Source organism: Lipotes vexillifer, unplaced genomic scaffold (genome assembly GCF_000442215.2).
Source record: "Lipotes vexillifer unplaced genomic scaffold, Lipotes_vexillifer_v1.1 scaffold818, whole genome shotgun sequence".
Classification (NCBI taxonomy): Eukaryota; Metazoa; Chordata; class Mammalia; order Artiodactyla; family Lipotidae; genus Lipotes; species Lipotes vexillifer.
In genome coordinates, this window is record NW_006771890.1 from 1,211,462 (window position 1) to 1,233,955 (window position 22,494).

The 22,494-nt window shown below is 41.6% G+C and overlaps 1 protein-coding gene across 1 annotated transcript in view; it reads left to right on the forward strand.

The window, feature by feature from the left end:
* CACNA2D3 (calcium voltage-gated channel auxiliary subunit alpha2delta 3) overlaps nt 1-22,494 on the forward strand; it is a gene marked incomplete at its 3' end in the record, with an annotated part of 652,765 nt that overhangs the window by 143,006 nt on the left and 487,265 nt on the right. The window contains exon 3 of the mRNA XM_007447233.1: nt 15,147-15,263. Within this exon, the coding sequence (XP_007447295.1) occupies nt 15,147-15,263 (117 nt within the window). The remainder of the gene's footprint in view (nt 1-15,146; nt 15,264-22,494) is intronic.

Sequence of the window (22,494 nt, forward strand, 5' to 3'; positions counted from 1 at the left end):
CAAAAGGAGACATTATAGAATGAAATAGAAGTGAATTAACAAATCGATTTTCTGTAAGGGTAAGAAGACACAAGATTTATTTGGAAGATAAATATTTGGTAATTCAAACCTGTGTTTTGTTGCTGGTTTTTACCCAGTGAAGCTGTGCCCGTAGTGAAACTCTTATGGTTGATGAACGTGGAATGGTGTAGATCCTATAAAAGGCTGCCAGACCTCTTTCTTCCCTTGGTATTTATTTTGGTGTTCTAAAGGATGAACTGTTTTGTACTTACACTTCCTGGGGACATAATTTGAAAATATACCCCATAGGCATGTATAGGATTATCTCACTTTGATTATAAAGAAACAACTACACTTATGATCTTAACATTTCAAAAATGGAAAATATCTGTAAGGATCTTAATCACAGGGTAGCCCTTTGTATTTTGGGGAAGTGGGACTAGCGTTTTTGTTTTCTTTTATTTGCTTATATCCACCTTCTGGTTGTTCTTCCTACAGTGAGAACATTTTGCTTTTAGAATAAGAAAAAAGTCTCATTTTACCTTCAACTATTTTAGGAGAGTTATTGGGGCAGTCAGAGCATGGGATCTGGAGCCAGCCAGCCTGCACTTGAATTTCACCCTTACTGTTCTATTTTTCTCCATCTTAGATTTTACTTTTCCCATTTCAAAAGCAATATTGCAAAATACATTTAGAAAACTGGAAAAATTCATCCAAAATTCTGCCACCCTAACCCAGCCATGGTTAGAATTTTGTCGTGGTCCCTCCCAGTGTCTTTTGCTTTGTGTTTTTACATGGCTTTAATTATAGATGTAATGTATGTCACTTAGCAGTTATCTCATGAGCAGAGTTCTATGATGGTACGCAGTTGCACATGCATCGAGTGAAATATTTTTTTGACACAGTCGTCTAGTAGCTGTGGACAAAGGTCAGACTTATTCAATGGGTTGTTTAATTCATGTCTCAAGTGTAGGCCTTCTGAGCCAGTCACATTCCTCTTTTCAGATTATGAGGCATTTATTATATTTTTATACCAATGATTACTAAATTTCTTTGGCTTGACACTTTATGTATTTTTAATCACACAAATAATACATGAATGTATGCTCTTTGTGAAGAATTCTAATAACCCAGTGGTTACATAAGGAAAAAATTATAGTTCTCTTCAGCTCTTCTTGAAGACTCTGGCCTGAGATAAATATTGTTTCCAGTTTGGTGTTTACCCTTCCCTGATCCATTTGAGAAATCATCATTTATTTACAGAGCACCCAGGGAAACTCGTAACCTATACTTATAAAGACAGCAAAGCCATCTGCTAGAATTAATTGTTACAGGAAATGTCCATAATTTGGTGTGTATGTTTAATATACATAAACCTTAAATTGGATTGTAAATATATGCTAATGATCAGACAGTGCATGTGACATATACCAGTGGTCAAAAACAGGCATTGTATATCCTGATGCTGCATGTGAATCAGGGGCAGATGCCCTGTCACTGTTCACACATAGGGTGACCTTTTCTGGTACCTCTTGCTGTTCCTGGGGAGTGCATAGGGGTGCTTAACCTGTGTCCCCACCATGGAGGGAATTCAGGGGGCTATGAACTTGGGTGGGAAAAATGCAACACCTTTTATTTTCACCAACCTCTAACTGAAATTTATTACTTTAGCTTACAAATGTAGGTAACAAGCCACAACAGTTCCTATGACTTTGTCACCAACAGAAATCCCAAATCTTCTCATGTCATATCGTAGCTGATGCAGATATCTCTTTGCTATTGATGCTTATCCTTGACATCCATGGCTGTGGCAGTACAGTCTTACCACTAGTTCTTGTTATTTAATGCACTGATGAAGAAACATCTACATTACTGCATCACAAATTGATGGTTTAAACATTTTGAAAACTGAATTTCAATATAATTAGTTTCCTTCCTATGTGTTTCCTCTTTTGCATTTGAAAGTATTCTTAGAAGGGGTCCATGGGCTTCACCAGATGCCAGAGCAGCCACTCCCCCAACTCCCCCACCCACAAATTCCCATGTTAAAGGCATACCATAGTATAGTAATAATAAGGTGGATGTATTGATTAATTTCCTTCTTTTTTCCTAAATACATTCTAGGAGGAAAAATATTGGTAGCATAATGATTGTGTGTGTGTGTGTGTGTGTGTGTGTGTGAGAGAGAGAGAGAGAGAGAGAGAGAGCGCGAGCAGAACATTAGTTAACATGTCCTAGGACTCCAGAATTCTTCAGAGTGCTGTAGAAGAGTCCCCATTTCAAGAGTAATGTGTGGGCTTCTCTCGACATGCCTATAGATTCCTCGACTTCAGGGTCTTATTTCCATGCCTAGCAACCCCCAGTGCATGAGGAATCAATGTGCTTTTGGTCATACATGGAGGTCTCTAGGGGAGGGCAGCCTCAGGTCCTGAGCCCCTGCATGGCCAGGGAATCCCAAATGGTGAAAAGGACCCAGGCTCTTTCCCCACTGGCTGGGACCTTGGTGAGCCAGGTGGGCATCTGTCCCTTATTGGCCTGGGCTGGCTGCTGCCCACTAGATGCCTTAGACTCAGTGGTGCTCATGGCAGTGCCTGCTTCAAGGATTAGCGGTAGATGCCAGAAGCCATCCACACACTGTCCAGCACATCACTGCCCTGTGGGAGATGTGAGCCCATGTTATTCTGTCTCAGGCTCCTCATGTGAAGATGAATGAGGAGGAAGATGTTTAGAGACGTTTTGTATCTGGGCCCCAGAGTGTTCAAAGAAATTGACTCAGTGGGAGATTTCACAGAAAAACATAGATTTCTGGCTTCTCTTTACAAATGGAAGATTGGGTAACCACAGTGTGCCCCTCACCCTACAGAGATCAGCAGAAGCTAAAAAGTGGCCACCGTTTAGGATGAGACAGAAGCTCTGGTGTTTGCTGCAGGGCCCAGATTGGCCCGAGTCTGTTGCCTGATATGACCCATCTGGCCTCTGGAGGCGTTTGAATTATGGCTTCTGAAATGGATTATTCCTAAGTTCCTTTTGGATTCTAACACTGACTTTAAAGATATTGGGGGAAAGTCCTGTGTGCTGGTCTTTGTGAAGGATGTCAGAAAATCATTTGATTCTGAAGTTGGTGACCTTTGAATTTTTAGAGGGCTCAGATTTATGTTTTTGCATCTCAGCATAGGGGAGGCCCTGTATAATGTCTGCGCTTTTCTTGATGGCGGGTGAAATGGGAGGGGGTCACCTGCTGCAAATTCCTCAAGCACCTGTGGACAGGTGGAAGGAAGGCAGTATTTCTGTGAAGGATGCTGATGCTATGGATCATCTTTCCTAGTCTCTGATATCAGCAACAGGGAATTCTATACCAGAATCTTTTTACAAAGGACGCTTTAAACACAGAAGGGAGACCTAGTCTTCATCTCTTCAACAGGAGGGAGGGTGGGTTGGTAACTATTAAGCACCATCTCACCATGGTTCTTGACACTCACCAAAGAAAAGCTAGGGTTTAGCTGTGCTGTAAATAGGCATCTCTGTATTCAGTTTGTAGTTGATGGAGTTAGTTTGGAGTTGATGGAGTTAAAGATTCATTCAGATGCAGGGTCATAACACTCATTTCCAGCTTTGAGCTCTGTAAGTACAGAAATCACTTGAGCAGCTGCAAATAGTATTAGCTCTAAGCTTGTTACGGTCTTCCAGACTTATTCATTGATTGCCTTCAATTTCCAGGACATCTCAGATATAGAATTAAAAAGACTTTAGTTAAGCCAATTAACTTTGTGGCGCCTGGGCAACAAATATCCTATGCTAAAGAAGGTCATTGATGTTATTGAAAAAGCAGTTTTATTTGAGCTGGGATTAAAGAAATTGGACAAAAGGTCTAAGAATTGTTTATAATGTGTTCCTTTCTGTGTTGCAAGATCTTGGCCTTTACCATCTGACCATAATTACACCTGACCATAATTACACATACAAGTGGTTGGGTAGATTGTGACTTGTTTGCACCAGCTCTAAAGTATCCATCATGCAGATGGTTACCAGCCAAGTTTTAATCTGAGTTTTCATCTAGCAACAGTTTATATCAAGTGTTTAAAGTGTGGTGGTTACAAGCATGGACTCTGGGGCCATGCTGCCTGGATTCAAATCCAGACAGCTAACACACCCCTGATGATTTAAGTTCCCATTTCCACAGTGTTGACTTAGAGCCTGGAAATGGCTCCCCAGCCACCTGTTTTATCTCCAGGGCCCTCTTACTTTGGGTTGGGCTGGGTGGCTGGTTACTACCAGTGGAATGTGAACAGAGCTGATGCATGTCACCTCCAGGCTAAGGAGTTCAAGAAGCAAGTGCATCTTCTCCATCCCTTTCCCCTGCATCTCCTGGCTGAATGCAAAAGACTCTAGTGCCTGATGGAAGGATCCTGGGTCCCTGAATCACTATGTGAAAGACTGGTGACAAAGAACCCCCTCATGGGAGGGTTACACGAACAAGAAGTAAACCTCTATTGTGTTAAGCCATTGAGGTTTGGGGATATTTTTTTATTATAGTAGCTAGTGTCTCTTGACCACTTACTAGTGGTCCAACCTTAGCTAAGTAAGTTACCTTATTTCTCTGTGCCTCAGTTCCCTAACCTGTAAAATGGGGGGAAATAATATCTATGTGACCCAAAGTAAGTAATAAATGCTGGTTGCTATTATTAATAATAAATGATTATTGTTGTTGTTATTGTTCCTGCTCATCCTTGGGGAGCAGGAAGAATTCCTGCTGATCCTTGGGGAGCAGGAAGAATGAATTATTTTAAATTGGAACATCAGAAAAATGTGTTTGAAAAAAGTAAGCCGCAAGAAATAATCTATACAAATAGTCCAGGCTTTGTAAAGTAATGGCTTATTATTTGCAGTTTGGTTGTAGTTAAATTTGTTGGCATACGTAAAACACACTCATAAATGCATACAATGAGATTTGTCTTCTCTAACACACATGGTCCTGTAATCATTATTTTGGCTTTTCGTGTTGTGAGGATGTATGTACAGCATAAATATTCATATTTCAGAACCTCAGATCCCCATGCAGTAATCCAGAAAATATCCAGGAACTGGAGTTTTTTTTTTTTTTAATAAGTATTGAGACCGTTTGATTTTGTTCAGTAGACAGATGAATTTCCCAATTTTGAAGCAGTATGTTACACTGCGATGCTAGGGCAAAGATGGTTGTATCAACAGCAGGTTTAGTAGCTTGCCTCTGACTTAATTTCCCTTGTATAAAACAGGAATCTAATGCAGCATTCACACTCCATTTTATCACCACAGAGCTAAAATTTATCAGTGGCATTTGTCCAGTTGACTATGTGAAGCAGTGAAAGCTTATGAGACTTGTTTGGACTTAAAAAACAAAAAGAGTATAGACTATAAAACAGGGAGAGGAGAGATATCCATCTTTTAATTCAGGACCTGACAATCTGAAAGTAGTAGAAATCTGTCAGAGACCACCCACAGCAGAGCCACCTGCTCTGAAGAGCAGTCTCTCTGGAACTCTTGATTTAGTAGGACATTCCAACATAGCTCGCTGGGAACAAAGGCTCCAGGGGCACTGGGGCTGGGGACCCCAATACTTCTTGTGACAGTGCTTTCTTGAGGTGAGTATCAGAAAGCACCTTGAGAAGTAATTTAGACCACACCGCTCTTTCTCCTGACAACCCTCCCCACCCCACCCCCACCACCCTACTGAAGCTAGAAGTTCTTAAAAACATGCTGAGGAAAACTACTGCCTTCGATGGTGGTTCATTCCCATGCTTCTCACCCCACAGAACAAGAACTGCCTATAGGTGATATTCCAGATTCCTCAAGTGGTCCACATTTGCCGCAGCCCTGCAGAAGTCAGAGTCCAGCTGCTCCCTGCCTCCTCTCTGCTTATTCTTTGGTTGTAATTTAGTGCCCTGTCCTCCTCTCTCTTCTGTCATTCCTAAACAGGGTCTCTAATTCTTAGGCAAATTATCTCTTGTTCTGATGGCTTTGACAGAGAAAAACTGCATTCTTCAAGGATGTTCCTCATACTTAACTAGATCTGGAAGAGCACTGCATTAATAATGGGTGGGGTTTTGTTTTGACCCTGGAGGCACTTGATTGGAATATCTCTGTGAAACAGAATGATTTGTACAAAATGGCATTTTTCATTTTCGAATAGAAAAATATTCTTCTGTGACCTAGAGTTCCATCAATTCAGCTAGGTTTGTTGTTATTATGGTTAAGAAGAAGTGTTTCTAACATCAGCTTAAAGGATTTAGAAATATATTTACTTGGAAACATAATTGCTTTGGAGTGTTGTATTTTGAAGTGACACTTCCACATGCGATAATTGATTGGAGAGGAATACTAAGTACATTTATGTCATAATAAAAAAATGACACTGCCTATAAGGAGAGAATCCAGAAATTGTAGATGATTAGTTTTTATTGCAACATCTTTAGTAACGTATCTGAAAACTGTCATCCACTCTTATACAAATACAGACTTCTAGCATCCAGTTTCTGCCAGAAGGGAGCCATCCCCACAGAGTTACTGTTGAAGACCCCCTCAGTGCCTTGGGAATATATTTGAAAAATGCCATTGCCCACAGCAACATTCAGAGGTAGTTCATCTGTTAGGCTATGACCTTGGCTGAGAGCTTTTTCTTGTTGAGGCAAGAGAACTTCCTTTTTCAGAACTTATAGAACAAATGTTGGCATGTGTTACCACTTCTGCCATCATCGTCAACATATTTTGAGTGCTTTACTCTGTGTCCAGTGTGCTGCCAGGGACTTTACACACTCGACCTCATTTGATCATCCTGGGAACAGTAGGAGGTCTGGTATAACCCACTCTACTATTGAAGGAAAGGAGGCCGATGGAGACTGAGTAACTTGTCACATTGCTAGGACTTGAATTTAGTACATCTGAATGGAGAGTCCTTGGTCTTAACACCACACCAAATGGCCTAGCAAGTGGGATGCACATTGTTGATTTTCCTCAGACTTGAATCCTGGCCAGTGATTCTAAGCCAAGCAGGATGCTGCCACCAGGCTGCAAATCAATAGCATGCCAGCAAAATCCATGCAGATGCTTTCCCACCCATCTGATCATTGTCAGTCCCCTTTGCTACAAATAAGACAGAGGAGACAGAACAGGAACTGCATCACTTTCTCCCCACTGGAGGGACATATGATGAGCTTACATGCAATCTAAAGAGACTACCCTTCCCACTCTCCCTCGTCCCCCACCTCCCCCTGTTCCCACTGTTCATCAAGCCTTGACCATAGATGTCCTGCCTCTGTTGACCAACCACCTTGTGATGGCTCATGACTGTCTCATTACACTGATAGGGTACTTTGTAAATTTCGTCTCCCAGGAGGCAGGGAATTATATATGCTATACAGTCATCTCCTTTTCTACAACCCATGGCTAATTCATTGTTTTACATTCCTCCCTGGGACCCTCTTCCTACCTGCTGACCATCCTGTCATTCTTGTTCCTGGCCAATTTGTCATTGTTTACAAATCAGTTTGGGTTGCCCAAATTTCCTGCTACTCACCCCTCCCTACTCAGGGAGAAATATATGTCTGTGCTTTGTAGACTGTTCTGCACTTAGTAGAAGACACACAACACTGTCTCACATCTGGCAGAAGTGACATACCTGCACTGCAGACAGGTGTGACCCTGGGAGGAGACACACACAGAACGGCTGTGTGGGATATCAGGGCTCAAGTTTCAATTGAAATAACCCGTGTGGCTCTGCTCCAACTTATTTATTATTTATTTTTAATAAAAAGAACCAAAAAATTAGCCTCCTTATATCCCAAGGGAACATGTATATTTGTCATTGTTCCCCCCACCTGCCTACACATGGTAGGCAGTTTGTAAATATTTGTTAAATGAATGAAAATAGCAGTGATTTCAGTTTAGATTCCTTTTTTGTATTGGTGTGATCCTTACTTCAGTAGTTGGTTTAATGATTTTACCTCTGGTACTATGGCTATTTCAGAACTTGAAGGAATGAGAATAAGACCAAAAATTGAATCTTAAGGTAGGAACATGAGGCATCTTCCACTTTTATGTAACAAGCCACCTTTAAGGGTTCTGGGCTTAGCCTGTATGGGTTGCTTTCCCAGTAATAGGGTTTACTGGGAAACGGGGTCAGGGGCTTTTAAGGGAAGTGCTGGAGGCTTAGGGGTGGGATGGGGAAGCAGGCCAGTTTCTCTCAAGTCGTGGGCTTTGAGGCAAGCTCTCCAGATTCTCACTTGGGGACAAGCAGGTCTTTGCTTTATCATCTCCTCCCCTGGACCTTCTGTCAATCCTCATCGAGTGATTTAATTATACTGACTCTAGAGATGTAGTTTCAGTTTGTGATGAGAAAATTTGGCCAAGAGACCATGTTCAGATGTTCCAGCTCTTTGGCTAATGGTACTCCTGCATCCATCCTCTGCAAGAGGGTATTTTTTGCTGGTGCCGAGCACACTCAGAGCACCTCTTCTGTGTTGGGCTTCTGTACTAATTAATTGTGATTGATCAGAAGCCTCCTGACTGGAGCCCCCTCTCTGGGGACTGTTCCAGGTGACTCACTTCTAGATATGCAGTTAGCCCGTAGGAAAAAAATGACCCAAAGTTATGAACAACATTAAGTGTTCTGACAGTGAAGCAGTGCTTTTCTCTTCCTGGTGTTTGTGTGAAATGATCTGGCAAAATAGATGCTACAGAAATAATGCATTTCTCTGTCTCCCTTCTCAAATGATAAATGTTCTTGGCTCATCACAAGATTTCTTGCCAAATGCTGATTCTGCTAACAGAAGGAATGGAAGCTTCAGATGTTCCCCTGTGACAGAGGGAATAAAAAGTTTCTAAGGCCGCCTTCCTTCTGTGTCGTGAATGCTGAGAGGTGCTCTTGCGAAGGGCTGTGTTCTGCCTCGACCCTGGTCTTGGCTAAAGCCACAGGCTGTGTTACTCAGGTGTCACTAGCTACTGCCCCAATCCAGGGGGAGGCCCAGAGGATGTACGGGGGTGGCAGAGTGAAGAACAGCAGCATCATCAACCACCGTGTTGGAATTTGTCTGCTCCATTAAAAGCTTCAGTTCAGGAAGGCATTGATATGAAAATACAGCATGGACTAGAATCCTCTGTAGCAGACATTCCAAGAAAATTCCAAGAAAATTCCAAGGAAAAACAGGGGAGCACGAAGATTTAGAGTGGCCTGTTTTGTGCGGGCACTATGCTGGGAGCTTTCAGAGACGTCCTCCCAGTAACCCTCCAGAGCAGCCCTGGAAGATGGGCATCATTATCTCTGGTGTTCTGATCGAGGACACTGAGACCCAGGAGGTTAAGCAATTTCCTTAAAGTGGCATGGCCAACCAGCCCAAACAGCTGCTGTTTCTGACCATCATACCTGTTGATGTCTCTCAGGGAGCCCACCTCTCATTCTCTGACTCTTTTAACTTTTTTTCCAGTGCTGTCTCCCAAGTCCTAGCTACCCCAGCCTCCCAGTTCCTTGTCTCCAACCAGTTTTATGTCCCTCCTTCCCACTCTGCACACTGAGATTTTTCAAAACCACAAATCCGGTCATTGGGTCCTTCCTCCTCTTAAATCTTTCAGTGACTCTGGTTGTTGTCTGTCTCCACACCCTCAGCCTCCTACCCAAGTCAGGATAAAGTCCAAACTCTTCATCCTAGCACACTACCCTTGATGGCCTGGCCCTGGTCACTTCTTTGGCCTTGTCTCTCACGAGAGTCCCTTGTCCTGGCCGTCCATGCACCAGTGAAGTGAAACAGGGGTAGTTCCCTGAGCTCCAGGCAGCCTCTTGCCCTGAACTCCATACCTACCGCTCCCTCTGCTCATCCCCTGTTGCATCTCCCCTCTTCCCAGCCTAATCATACTGTAGGGTTCCAGCAAGATTGAGTAACTGCCTTGACCACCCCATCAGGGTACTTACCACGATGTTGTATCTTCTTTGCCAGTCTACTCATCAGATCATTAGACCATGAGCTTTCTTCAACTTTGCAGTACTTATCATGCTGTGCTTGGTGCCTTGTCCCCTGCCTTGCATACCATAGACACAAAATAGACATTTGTGGAACAAATAAATGGAGTGTTGGAGACAGAGGTCAAATCCAGACCGGTCTGAATCTTTAGTCAGGTGGCATAGTGTCTCTTCCATGTTGGTCTTCCCCACTACCTTCATTTTTTGTGTTGGCAGAAACCCGCTGATACTTTCTGAATTCCTTTGAATTCAGTTGAAGGATGCCTGTTTTTTTTTGTTTTTTTGGTTTTTTTTTACTGTTTTTACACAAAACAAAGTAATTGCCAGAGCAGTCCTTGAGGCTGTAGAAAATAAAGCTTTACTGTTGTCATAGCTGTGTGTGGAGGCAAACCCCAGAGGAGGAGGAGTTTGGGGTATTTTGTCTCCAGGTCATTCTTGGTACCTTGGAGAACAGATGATTTGTAGCCCAAACACAGCCACGGTATTAATATATAATTAAGTCCCCTGGGCCGCTTTCAGTGGTCAAGAGCTGCGTCTGCTCCTCTAGGGTCAGGCTCCAAGCTTGCGCCCTCAGAGGCCCAGTGGAGGGATAGCGTCCCCACCTGTGACATCCATTGTGCCCCGCTGCATGGCTTTTGCTCACTTGGAGCAGCCTTTTAAGCAGCTGCCGCCCTTGTTAACTGACGATGTCTCTGGTTTTAGGTATTTGACTCTCTCTTGGTGAGTCCAAGCCACTGTTGGCTACAAGATCAATGAAATAGGCATTGTGATGGCAGTGAAATGGGCCCTCTGAAACAAGTTCACAAATATTCAGACTATCAGTCCTTCACTCCCTACCCCCTAAGTTCAAAAGACCAAGCAATTCAAAGTCAGACCTCGCTAGGTTTAAAACTCACCCCCTAACCATTTGACTTTAAACAACTGACTAAACCTCTCTGTGCCTCAGTTCCCTATCTGCAACATGGGGATGACACGTGCCCCCCGGGGTAGCTGTGAGGATTCTACAAATTAATATGTGAAAAGCTTCCGGCGCCGTGCTGGGCCTTTGATACACGGAGGACTAATTTTGCTGACTTCCTTAGGCTCTGCTAATGAAGACATCCGGCTTAACTACACAGATTCTAATTGGGGCCACATTTCCCCAACAGAACTTTGTTATTAAGTGCCCATATTCTATTCTACATATAACTACACCTCGTATATTTTCTAATTTCCAAAAAAAAGTATGTTTATTATAAAAATTAGAAAATACAGGTAAGCAGAAAGAAGAAGAAAAATCATTTGCAGTAGCACAACCAGCTGTGAGCATTTGGCATCCGTCCTCACAGTGTGTTTGTATGTATGTGTGTGTGTGTGTGTGTGTGTGTGTACGTGTAGGCAGATTAGTAATTTAAAACAAATTTAAAACAAAATCACCCATTACTGTCTGTAACCTATTGCAACATTCTGTATGCTAGTTTCCTACATTCTTTCGCACAATTTGGGATGGCTGTGTGGAACTTGTTGTACCGTTGTAGCTTACTCTATCCAGTTGCTAGAGGTCATATTGCTTGGTTTCCTACAGTAGGTACGTTTTTAATGCTCTTGGTGTATATCACCATTCTAAGCCGCTAAGGGTTTGCAATTGATTAATGACTATCACTTGGTTACTCTCTCTGTTCTTCAAAATCCTTTGATTCTAGCAAAGAGTAATGTTTCCTGGTAAGAGTAAGACATTACGTCGTTCTGACCCAATTCCAACAGCCATTAACACATCTTGAAAAGCACAGTGTTTTTTGCTTATGGGATAACTTCCCCAGGGTGGTGAGAAAGTAGTATGAGGCTTGGCTCATTGGCAAAGAGGACCCATTGTCACATGTCCTAAAGGGAGAGGGCTGAGGCTGGAAGAGGAATGGAACCAGTGAACTGCTGAGTTTGTCCCAGATCTAGAACCCTTGGCTTGGCACGGAGCTTCGTGTTAAGCTTACTTAGCTAGGCCACCAGGCACAAGGAGGCCTGGGAGATGCACAGCTCTCCATAAAATTGGCGGCTCCTTTTCACAGAGCAGACTCAGAAGAAAAGAGGATGCGGGAAGGTCTCGTTGAGAAGTCAGTGGATAGTCAGAGTTGAATAAATTGATTCCCTTCTAGGAGTCTACTGGGAGAAAAAACATGTAAATAATAGATATGACCAGAATAATGGGGACCAATATAAAGATCAAAAGATTTAGGTAAAGGCTAATTGTGAAATACATTTTCTTTATCTTAAGCCTCTAGATCACCTTTAGTTTCAGAATTACTTAAGACAGAGATTTATTTCACTGACTGTAAATATTAGACTAACATTAGCTTTGTTTTGTTTTACTTACTTCTTGAACTTTGTATTTTTGGTAGTAAATTAACCTTGCGTATAAGCTGGCCTTGGCTCTTGGCTTTTGGAGCACATCTGGCAGGCAGCAGAGAACCCCCAGAATTTTTGGCTCCAAAGAGATCATTGGCTTGCATTTGAACTTAGGGAAAGTTTCCAGTGACTGTTATTGAAGTTTTATTCATACACCAGAGGACACTGTTAGCCTGAGCCAGGCTTGGGCTGGCTGGAGTCCCACATCCTGGGCCAAGCCCATCAACCTCCCAAGGAGTGGGGAGGTCATGCTTACAGGACCATCAGACAGTGCAGCTGCATCCTTACTTGCATCTTCCTTGTATTGTAGCATTGCAGTTGTTCTGCAACAGGCTTCATCCAGAGAAGTTCTGTGAGTGTCTGCTGTGGGCTGGCGGGTGACCATGAGGACCTCAGCTCCTGTACCATGCAAGCTGTGATGCCAGGGGATATGAGCACGGAATGCTCTGGGAGCTTGGAGGGAGGGTGCAGCCTCCTCACCTTGGGGAACCAGGACAGCCTTGTCAAAGAGGAGGGGAAGGCTAGAAGAAGAAAAAGACTCCCAACATAAACACATAAGATTTTTATGGACATTTTCAGGGAGCAGGGAGAAGCATGTCACTTAAAACTCATGGTCCAGGGCTTCCCTGGTGGCGCAGTGGTTGAGAGTCCACCTGCTGATGCAGGGGATGCGGGTTCGTGCCCTGGTCTGGGAAGATCCCACATGCCGCGGAGCGGCTGGGCCCGTGAGCCACGGCCGCTGAGCCTGCGCGTCCGGAGCCTGTACTCCGCAGCGGGAGAGGCCACAACAGTGAGAGGCCCGCATATCGCAAAAAAAAAACAAACAAAAAACCCCCTATGGTCTATTATAGGGCCATGCAGAGCCTCTTTGAGCATCTTTTAAACCATGTAGCAGATGTCTGTCATGGCCCAGACTCAGGTGCTCCAGGATAGCACTTTTTAAAATTTCTTCAGGATCACTTTAATTCTGAGAAACTCCAAGCCCTGCACCTGACATCCAGGTTTGAGGCCCCAGTGCCCAGTCCAAGGGTCTCTTCCTGCTTTTCTGACCTCCTGCCCTGCCAGTTCCCGATGGGCACTGGGAGCTCTCTGTGGCCAGATGCCTCCAGCCTCTAGGGATTTCATTTTAGTCTTAGGGATTGAAAGAATCCTCTCTCTACATTTGTTTCCTTAGGTCACTCCCTCTGTCCTTAAACTCTAATCTTGTCCTTTTAGGACACCCAGTGTTATTGCCTCAAAGGACTTGGAAATCTAAGCTAAGAAGGGAATCGTTTTATGTCACACACACATGCGTGCGCGCGCGCACACAGACTCACACACTCCCTTCCTTGGGGCAAAGAAAGACTGAGCTTCCTCCCGGTTTACATATTTGAAGGAGTAGAGGAAATGGGGAGAAAATATAAATTTATATGTTAAAAATTTAAAAAGTTGTTATGTTAAAAACAACTGCCATTAAAAAGTTGTTATATTTTCCATTTCAGAAATTGCTCTCAAGGTCTCTAGAGCCCAGATAACATGTGGAGCCTTTTGTTTTTCCTAAGTAGGAGCTTGGGGTTAGGTGTTAGTAACCGATTCAGGTTTTCCCTCCAAATGAGGGTAAATATAAGGCCCGCAATATTTTTAGTTCTCCAGACTTTTCATAGCTACATAAATGTAAAGGATTCCTCTTGACATTAAAAGTATTTTGAGCTCCATTTGGAACGTTTTTTTAATTAATAAGCAATATTTCTTTCCAGTAGGAACAAAATTAAATGTTTAGTTATATCCAGCGTTTTGGCTTTAGGATTCCTTCATACACTTACACAATATTGAGAACTCCCAAGAGCTTATGTGAGTTGTATGTATAAATATTTGCCATATTTGAAATTAAAACCAAGAATTCATTAATTTAAAAATTAACAAATTCAAAACATAAAAACTCATTGCATGTTAACATATTGTACATAACATATTTTATTAAAAATAACTATATTTTAAAAAACAAATTAGAGGAGTGGCTTCTTTTTCTTTTTTGCAAATCTTTTCAAGGGTTGGTTTAAGAGAAGACAGGTAGATTCTCATATCTTTTTTTGTGGTCAATCTGTTGTGACTTGTTAAAATCAAGTAAGAAGACATGGCTTCATATATATAAGCTGTTGGAAAAAAGGAGGACTTCATGGACCCTTGAAAGGGTCTCAGGGACCCTGCAGAGGTTCTTGGGCCACTTTGATAACTGCCGATTTAGACAGATAAATTACCAGGGTATGTGATAGGTTTTAAATGAAAAGTTGTCTTTGAGAATTTGAGTATACTGTGTGTCAGATTAGTCGCTTATGAAGACTAACAAATTATGAAATCTTATATAATGGTTATTTTTATATAAGAAATGTTGCTGTTTTAATGTTATTTGTACTTAGTGTACATGCTTCTTTTTGTGAGTTCCTTGAGGATATATAGGAAGTCCTCAGTAATTGAAATGAATTGAATTGAATTACTAAAATTGACAGCAAGGACTTTAACGTTTTAAAATGTCTATAAGGTGCTGTGCTTTAATTGCTTTAGGGTTTATTTTTTTCCTGGATGCTAGCTAAGCTTCAAGAGAACCAGAGCCAGTTTTCACATTTCTCTCTAGTTGGTTTAATAATTTTGAAATACAGTCCAATCTCCCCAAATCCAGCAGAGACAGCCGTATTATAACTTTATTTTTACTTATTCCTTTTAGGTAAATGTGCTCTGACATTGTAGGCATGATGTTTTATGGTATCATGTGCCATGTTAATGTTGTCCTTCCTCCTTCCAGAAATACAAAGAATATGAGAAAGACGTTGCCATAGAAGAAATCGATGGTCTCCAACTGGTGAAAAAGCTGGCAAAGAACATGGAAGAGATGTTTCACAAGAAGTCTGAAGCAGTGCGGGTAAGTGCCTCTGGTTTCTGCTCTGTACTGCCCGAAGACACAAAGGCAGCTGCAGGCAACTGGCATTGATGAACCCAACTCTCAGAGATCAAAGTTGACTCAGCCATGATGTACACACTTTCTTAAGTCTGGTTAACTAGGATAAGCAGTTACTAGGGGTACAATTACCCTTTCTCCACATAGGGTTTAGGTGCCAGTTTTCATCTTATGATTGTATACCTGCAGTGGAGGTGTCCCTAATTGTACATCCACAGAGGATGGCCTCTGGCTGTGTAATGCATTCATTAATTGCCAAAGTACATTCAAGGGTACATTGTGGTTGAACTAAGCAATTGTAAAAAAATTTAAGCACTGTTTGCCAAAATATGGAATTGAAAATTTCTGTGGGGTAAATGAGTCTAGATGAAGTTGGAAGTTCTTTTTACCTCTATTGGAATATTACTGTAATTATAATGTTTTTCTGGACTGGCAAGAGCTCCCTGAAAATTTTTAAAAAAATTTTTATTGGAGTATAGTTGATTTATAATGTTGTTTTAGTTTCAGGTGTACAGCAAAGTGAATCAGTTATATATATACATATATCCACAACTCTTTTTTAGATTCTTTACCCATATAGGCCATTACTCCTGAAATTTTATAGTAGCAGGAAGAACGGAACTGCAGTGCACATGTGCATCGTTTTGGATTTCCAAGATGGCCTCCAACTTTATTCCTTGTTGCTGACAAAACAGGGCATCTGACTTCTTGATTTAGGACATGTGACTGTTGCAATATCTTATGTTAATACCATATTGGCACAGGATTATGGGAAAGAATTGCAATCTGAAGAGTTCTTTATTTCTAAAGTATAGTTTACTTACCTTTCAGTTTTATTATTTCCAGAATGACTTTATTATAAAAGTCCATTTCCTATTTTAGTTTTTCTCATCCTTAATTGGCCAAACCAAATTTCCGCAAGAAATTTCTCCTTTAGACCTTATAATCCCACACATTTTCTTGTTTCTAAAACATTTCTGTACTGTTTTGATTTAGGGAAGGAGGGGCTGTAGTTTAGGTAAGAGCATGAGCTTGAACCTGGGTTTAGTATCTGCTTTTGTGACTTACTAAACTTCAACTTTCTGTAAAACAGCCTTCATGAGCCTCGATTTCCTCATCTTTAAAAAGGGAAAAACTCTCACAGGGAGTGTGAAGGTCAAACACAGTTGTGGTTTTGAGCCATTTAGCACAAAACCTGGCACATGAGCAGTGCTCAGTGAATAGTAACTTCTGCTGTTATTGTGATTATTAATTTAAATAATATGAAACTTCTTGGTGGAAACTCTGAAGTGCCTTAAAAGAAAAAAAGTGCTTTTATCGGCCACAGAAATATTGCACTGACAGCCATTCCTGGGAGCTGCATGGTGGCCTCTGGTGTGTCTCTATATCACTCCCTTGAAGCAAGTGGTATTCTTCACAGACAGGGCAGCATGGTAGGCATTTGAATCTAACAGAGAACTCTGAGATAAAAATTTAAGAAAACCCCCACACAATTACTATTTTCTGTTTATAAAATGAGCACCCCCTTTGTTGGAACTTTTAGAATATACTGAAAAGTATCAAACAGAGAAAAAAATCACCTAAAAGTCCCACCACCCAGCAGGAAACCAACGCTTGTTTTCTTCCTTCTAGTCTTTTTTCTTTACACTTCTGTGCATGTCCTTTTATGTGTTTTTCTTTTATCAAATTAGCAATAGCATTGCCTATTTGCTTTTGTTGTATCCAGCTTTTTTCACTTCTTTATCCCATTATAGTGTGAGCATTTTCTTGTGTCACTGTGTTTCAAGATTTTCTTAAATGGCTGCATAACATTCCAATCTATGGGTGCGTGTGTCATAATTGATTTGACATTCCTCTGTATCTGGATATTTAAGTTGTTTGTAAGCTTTGATATAAATGATGCTGAAGTAAATCTTCTTGTATGTTAACAGCAGATCAGTAGACAGCACCCACTACGTGTTGGGTGCTTCTCTAAGGACTTCATATACATAAAGTATATATAGGCCTTATCCTGATAACAGTCCTGTGATGGAAGTTACTATTATTATCCTCATTTTACAAAAGAGGAGACTCAGAGCAGAAGTTAAGTCACTTCCCTGAGGTTACCTGGGCAGTGGGGGATGGACCTCAGGCACAGGGACCCCAGAGTCCACTTCCTTCATCACTTCCATGCCCTCAGCATCGCATCCTTCAGTGTATGCTGATTTCCTTAAGATGAATTCCCAAACACAGAGACTGTTCTGAGGCTCTGAACCCATCTTTAAGGCTCTTTATGCATATGAAAATATTTCTGTCCAAATAAGGTCATGCCAATCCACAGTTCTTCTAGCAGGAGTGGTGTGTGAATGCACATTTTCCTGAATCCTCAAAAAATGAATACAAATGTTTTGTTTTGTTTTAAATACTAGTAACAACATCCTCAATTGAGAGAAGGAAATGCTATTATTGTCCCAAATTGGATTTCTTTGTGAATCACAGGGTTTTGGAGTAGAAAGGGACATAAATATACTTAGATTCTGTCTCTGCAATTGACAGAAAAGGAAGGCCTGCTGTCTGGAATTCATGGGGGCTTGTGAATCATGCTACCATCATGCAGAGTTCAATCAGCAGCAGACCCTGGACCTGGGCACTCAGAGGCAGGGGCCCACGTGGTGGGTGAGACATGGGCTCTGGAATAGAGAGAACTGTTCCGAATCTCAGTTCTGCCCCAAGGTGTGAGGCTGGTGAGAAAAGTTGAATAAGCCCATTGGACCTCTTCTTCTCACTCAGCTCCCTGGAGACGTTAGGACTCGATGACTTACTAATCCTTAGCTATATTTATTGAGTTCACTCGCACCATGTCCTGTGCCAAGAACTTTGCACATGCCATCTTGTTTCATTCTTGCATCAGCCCTGGGAATGAGACATGTTACTATCATTGGTTTAGAGATGAGCAAACAGGCTTGGCCCTGGTTACTTGGGCAGGCTCAGTGGAGTTCCGTTGGCACCCAGGCTGTAGGATTATAGTGGCTCTGTGTGTATCTGTGTCAAGTGTTCAGCACAGGCCTGGCAAACAGTAAAGGTTCAGTAAATGTTTGCTCTTAATGCTGGTTACAGGACCTCCCAGTTTGTGAATATGTAATAGTGAGAGAGTCTTGAAGCCTTAGGAAGTCCCTGGATGATGACAGGAGGGAACCTAATTTTGAAACCTTTTTGCTTTAAATTAGTGAGGTGAAAATAAAAAAGACTGGTATGGTTGATGTGGTTCCTTGGAGATGGAAAATTTTTTTTTGCTCTATTTGAATTGAAATGTTCCCAGAGTAAAGCTATCCAAGATTCTCAGAATTATATATTTTATGTATTTTAAAATAGAGTACAAGGCCCTTTGTAAGCACACTTGATGCCATAAAATTTAGGGTAGCTGGTCCAGCAATATGTGGTTCTCCCCTGCTCCCAATCTTTGAAAAGGAAAGAGGGCTTGTATATCAAGTTGGGGTTTTGTCTGGAGACAGTTTCGTCATTGAGATCGGCCTGGTCCCTGTGTGGACTGTGCGTCTCCATTGGCAACAGTCACAGACCATGTGGCATTTGGAGTGAGATGAGGTGGCCACTGACAGGCCTCCTGGATGTTGGCTTATATTAAGGTCAGGGGAGCAGTGGGTGTGACTGTTTTTCATACTACAATTACACCTCACTTCTCCAATAGGAAAGGTTTATGTTGCCCATGGGACTTGTGATATTTTGAAGTGCAAAGACCTCAAATTCCAATTTGCCGGTGCATTTGCGGTGGAGTCATCGCTTGCCACGTTGCACTAGAATGCTCCACTGTGCACCAGGCCCTGCCTTTCCAGTCCATGCCACACAATGAGCAGCGACCCCCTTCTCAAATGTCCCAGGAAAACACTGGATCTTAGAATTCGCTCCATCCCTGTCATGCTCCATCCCTGTCATGGAGAATTCGCTCCATCCCTAGCAGCCTGCCCTTTCCGAGCCCCCATCCTCATCCCCGTCCCCAGCAATCCGAGTCAGGTTAAAGGCCCTGGTGCCTCCCCTAGTGCCTTCCTGCCAGTAACTGACTTAGCACCAATTGCTTATTGACAGTGGATGGCTGGGAGGACTCAAGAACACAGAGGAAAAAACTAGCTCACAAAAAATGCTGATTATTAAAATTTCCATTGATGTATATAAAATATTTATGAGACTGGCAGTAGCAATTTAGAAAACTGCAGTAACACCTTTAGTCTGGTAGAGGGAGGTTCAGTTAGTGCTAGGGGGAAAAAACGAAGAGTATTAGGGTATCACAGTCCTTTAACATGCCTGTCACCTCTTGGCTGTTAAACAGTGTTGATCTTTTTCTCTGTCTCTTCGGGCTTGATTTCATCATTTCCCCCCATCACTTTTCCCAGTGATTAGTTGAATCAGAGTGATTTTTATCATACTCATCCCCTATTTGAATTACTCTCCACTATGCAATTATCCTATCACAGAAAATCCTATTTTTCTCCCCATCAGATGTCTGAAGTAAATGTGAAAGCCAGAGTGACCTGCCCATTATATAACCTCTGTCATCTGATGGATAATGGACTATATGTAACTTTTATTTTTCAGGCTAGCAAATTACAAATAACCTTAGCTTCAATAATTGCCATTAACATAATGGTGCCATCATTATGGTAGCATTTCTTAACTAATATTTTCTAGCACTTTTTAATGCCACTGGCTTAAATAATTTTTTTCAGTTCCACTCGGAGACTTGATGTAGGTTGTTTTAACATTAAACCACATCAGGTTTGATGCAGCAATGCTGCTTTTTGCTTTTGTGTATAAAGATTGCAACCGAAGCATTATCTCCCAACTTCTTTGTTCAAACATATTCATGCTACCAAGCCCTCGATTAATGTTGCTGAGCAATTTATCAAGTATTAAGTCCCTATGAATGGACAGGAAATGGAATCAATTTGTTTTCAGTTCATTAACATTCCAAGGGAGATATTTCATATGCTGTACATGGAGGAAGTGATATGTTCTCTGCCAGCTGTGCACTCCCGTTGGGCCGTGTCTAAGTGACACCTGGAAGTGCTCGGCTGTGTTACAAGTCAGAGCTCATCTGAAATATTGATAGAAGGCAAATTTGACACAGCTTCCCTTTTTACTGCTGATGGTGACAAACTCTTTTCCCTGATTGAGGGAAGGGAGAAGGCAAAGGATGTGCGTTCCATGCCAGTGGTGACAGGGACAGGCTGCCACTGCCTTTCCTTTGTCTTTAAAATCTGAGCCTTCAGTACAAGTAGCACAAACCATCACACAGATGGAAGGATCATCTGAGGCTCCAGGGAATTCCAAGCAGGCACAGCTAACCGTGCAGTTGGAGGAGAATCTGTAGGAAGTAGATCTGGATAACTGCTGGGCATGTCTGATTATAGAGATAGACTTTTAGGACAGATTCCAACACAGCCAGTGGGAAGTAATGATCCTCTGATTTCCGTATGGTCCATGTAACCCAGATTAGCAGCACACCCTGAAAAAAGTAGATAAACAGAGGAAATGACAAACAGAATGACTTCTTAGAGAACTTATGAATTTATACTAGTGTTCTCCAGAATGGTTTTCTAAGGGTGAATTCCCCAGCATGGTTTTTTGCCTTTGATTGTGTGGAGCAACTTTGGGGTTATCACACTAATCTGTGCCAGAATTGTAACATCCTTCTGGCTTCCCTGGTGTTCCTGGATTTGGGCCAGGCACTGATCCACACAGCTTTCTCTGCTGGGCTGTACCGAGTGCACGACTCCACAAACTTAAACACTTTTCAAAGAGACAGAAAGGATTCTAGGATGGTATGTATTTTGGTAGCATATTAGGCAAAACATTAAGTATTTTATTTGCTGTTCAAATTTATTTTCTCCCCCAAACAATTAATTAGAAGTGGCTAAACAAAGAAACTTCACTGGGGACTATGAAAAGACATAGAAAGCAAGTTGTAGCTAAACTCACTAAGAGTCTAGTCTGTTGTTTCCAAACTTTGGGTAAGAAATTTCATAAATTTAAAAAGCACTCCGAAGCTCATACCTGCAAATAAACTTAATCCTGTTTCACTTATTTTCTGATTTATATTGATAAAATGATAAATTGAGCCCTTGAAAAAGAGTGTTTTGCTTAAAAATAAACATCTGTGCTTCTTGGGAAAAGCTAAAAGAGACTAGATTATATATTAAGGATTTTCCCCTTCCTATAGCTACCTGATATTCATTGCGGAACTGATTCCCATTATAGCTGTACTGTGGAAAGTAATTGCTGTTGTACAGTAATTCAATTTCAGTGTATTCACGCATCAGTTCACCGATAGGGGCTTATCTGGAGAAACCTGGGACTTGAAGGCTTTTTATCGAGAAATTCCACATGCAGCAAGACATTTTTCCTAGGTAACGAATATCAGCTTTTGCATTTAATAAACATTTACCTTCCCAGAAAAATGATTTTTTTTCCCCTGCAGAAGAGATTTACGCCAAGCTTCCAAAAAGCCAGAGGGTACTATTAAAGTGACTTCCTCTAGCTGTTTTTTTGACTGGTACGTGTCTACATATGTATGACTATAAAACACATCTATGTTTTTATGTAAATATATACACTGAGGCATGAAAAGCAGGATGCACCCAAGGAAGGCATGCTCTGACCAAAAATATGTGCTGCAGAAGTGTTTCATATCTACAGGGACTTATGCAAACACTTGTGGTATTAAAAACTCATCTGTATTGGTAGGCATTGTGAAAATTGTTGGTGAGGCTGCTTTCAAAAGCATACCCATTAAGTTGGAAATGAAATCAACCATTTTGTTTACAGATTTCTAAATTAAGGAAAGATTCTTAAGATGGAACTGATTCTCCCTGTATAAAATGACTCTTAGGTCGTAAGGACTCTTTTAATACTAAGTCCAAAATAAACTGAGGTCTTGGGAGTTGAATATACTGAACATTGCTAGGATGGACTTTAGTTATCAACCAATGGAGGTAGCTATACTTATCTAAAAAGAGTTTTCTGCCTTGTGTTCATTTCTGATCTTATCTCAAAATTTCAAAACTTGTTCCTTGAAAAAGGAGTGAATTTGTTTCAGAAAAAAAGTATGTTTTCAGTCACAAATGGAGAAGGAAAAGACTATTATTTTTTTGTGTTGCTGTATCTTGTGACCTATTTGCCCTTCCTTCCTTCCTCCCTCTTTCCC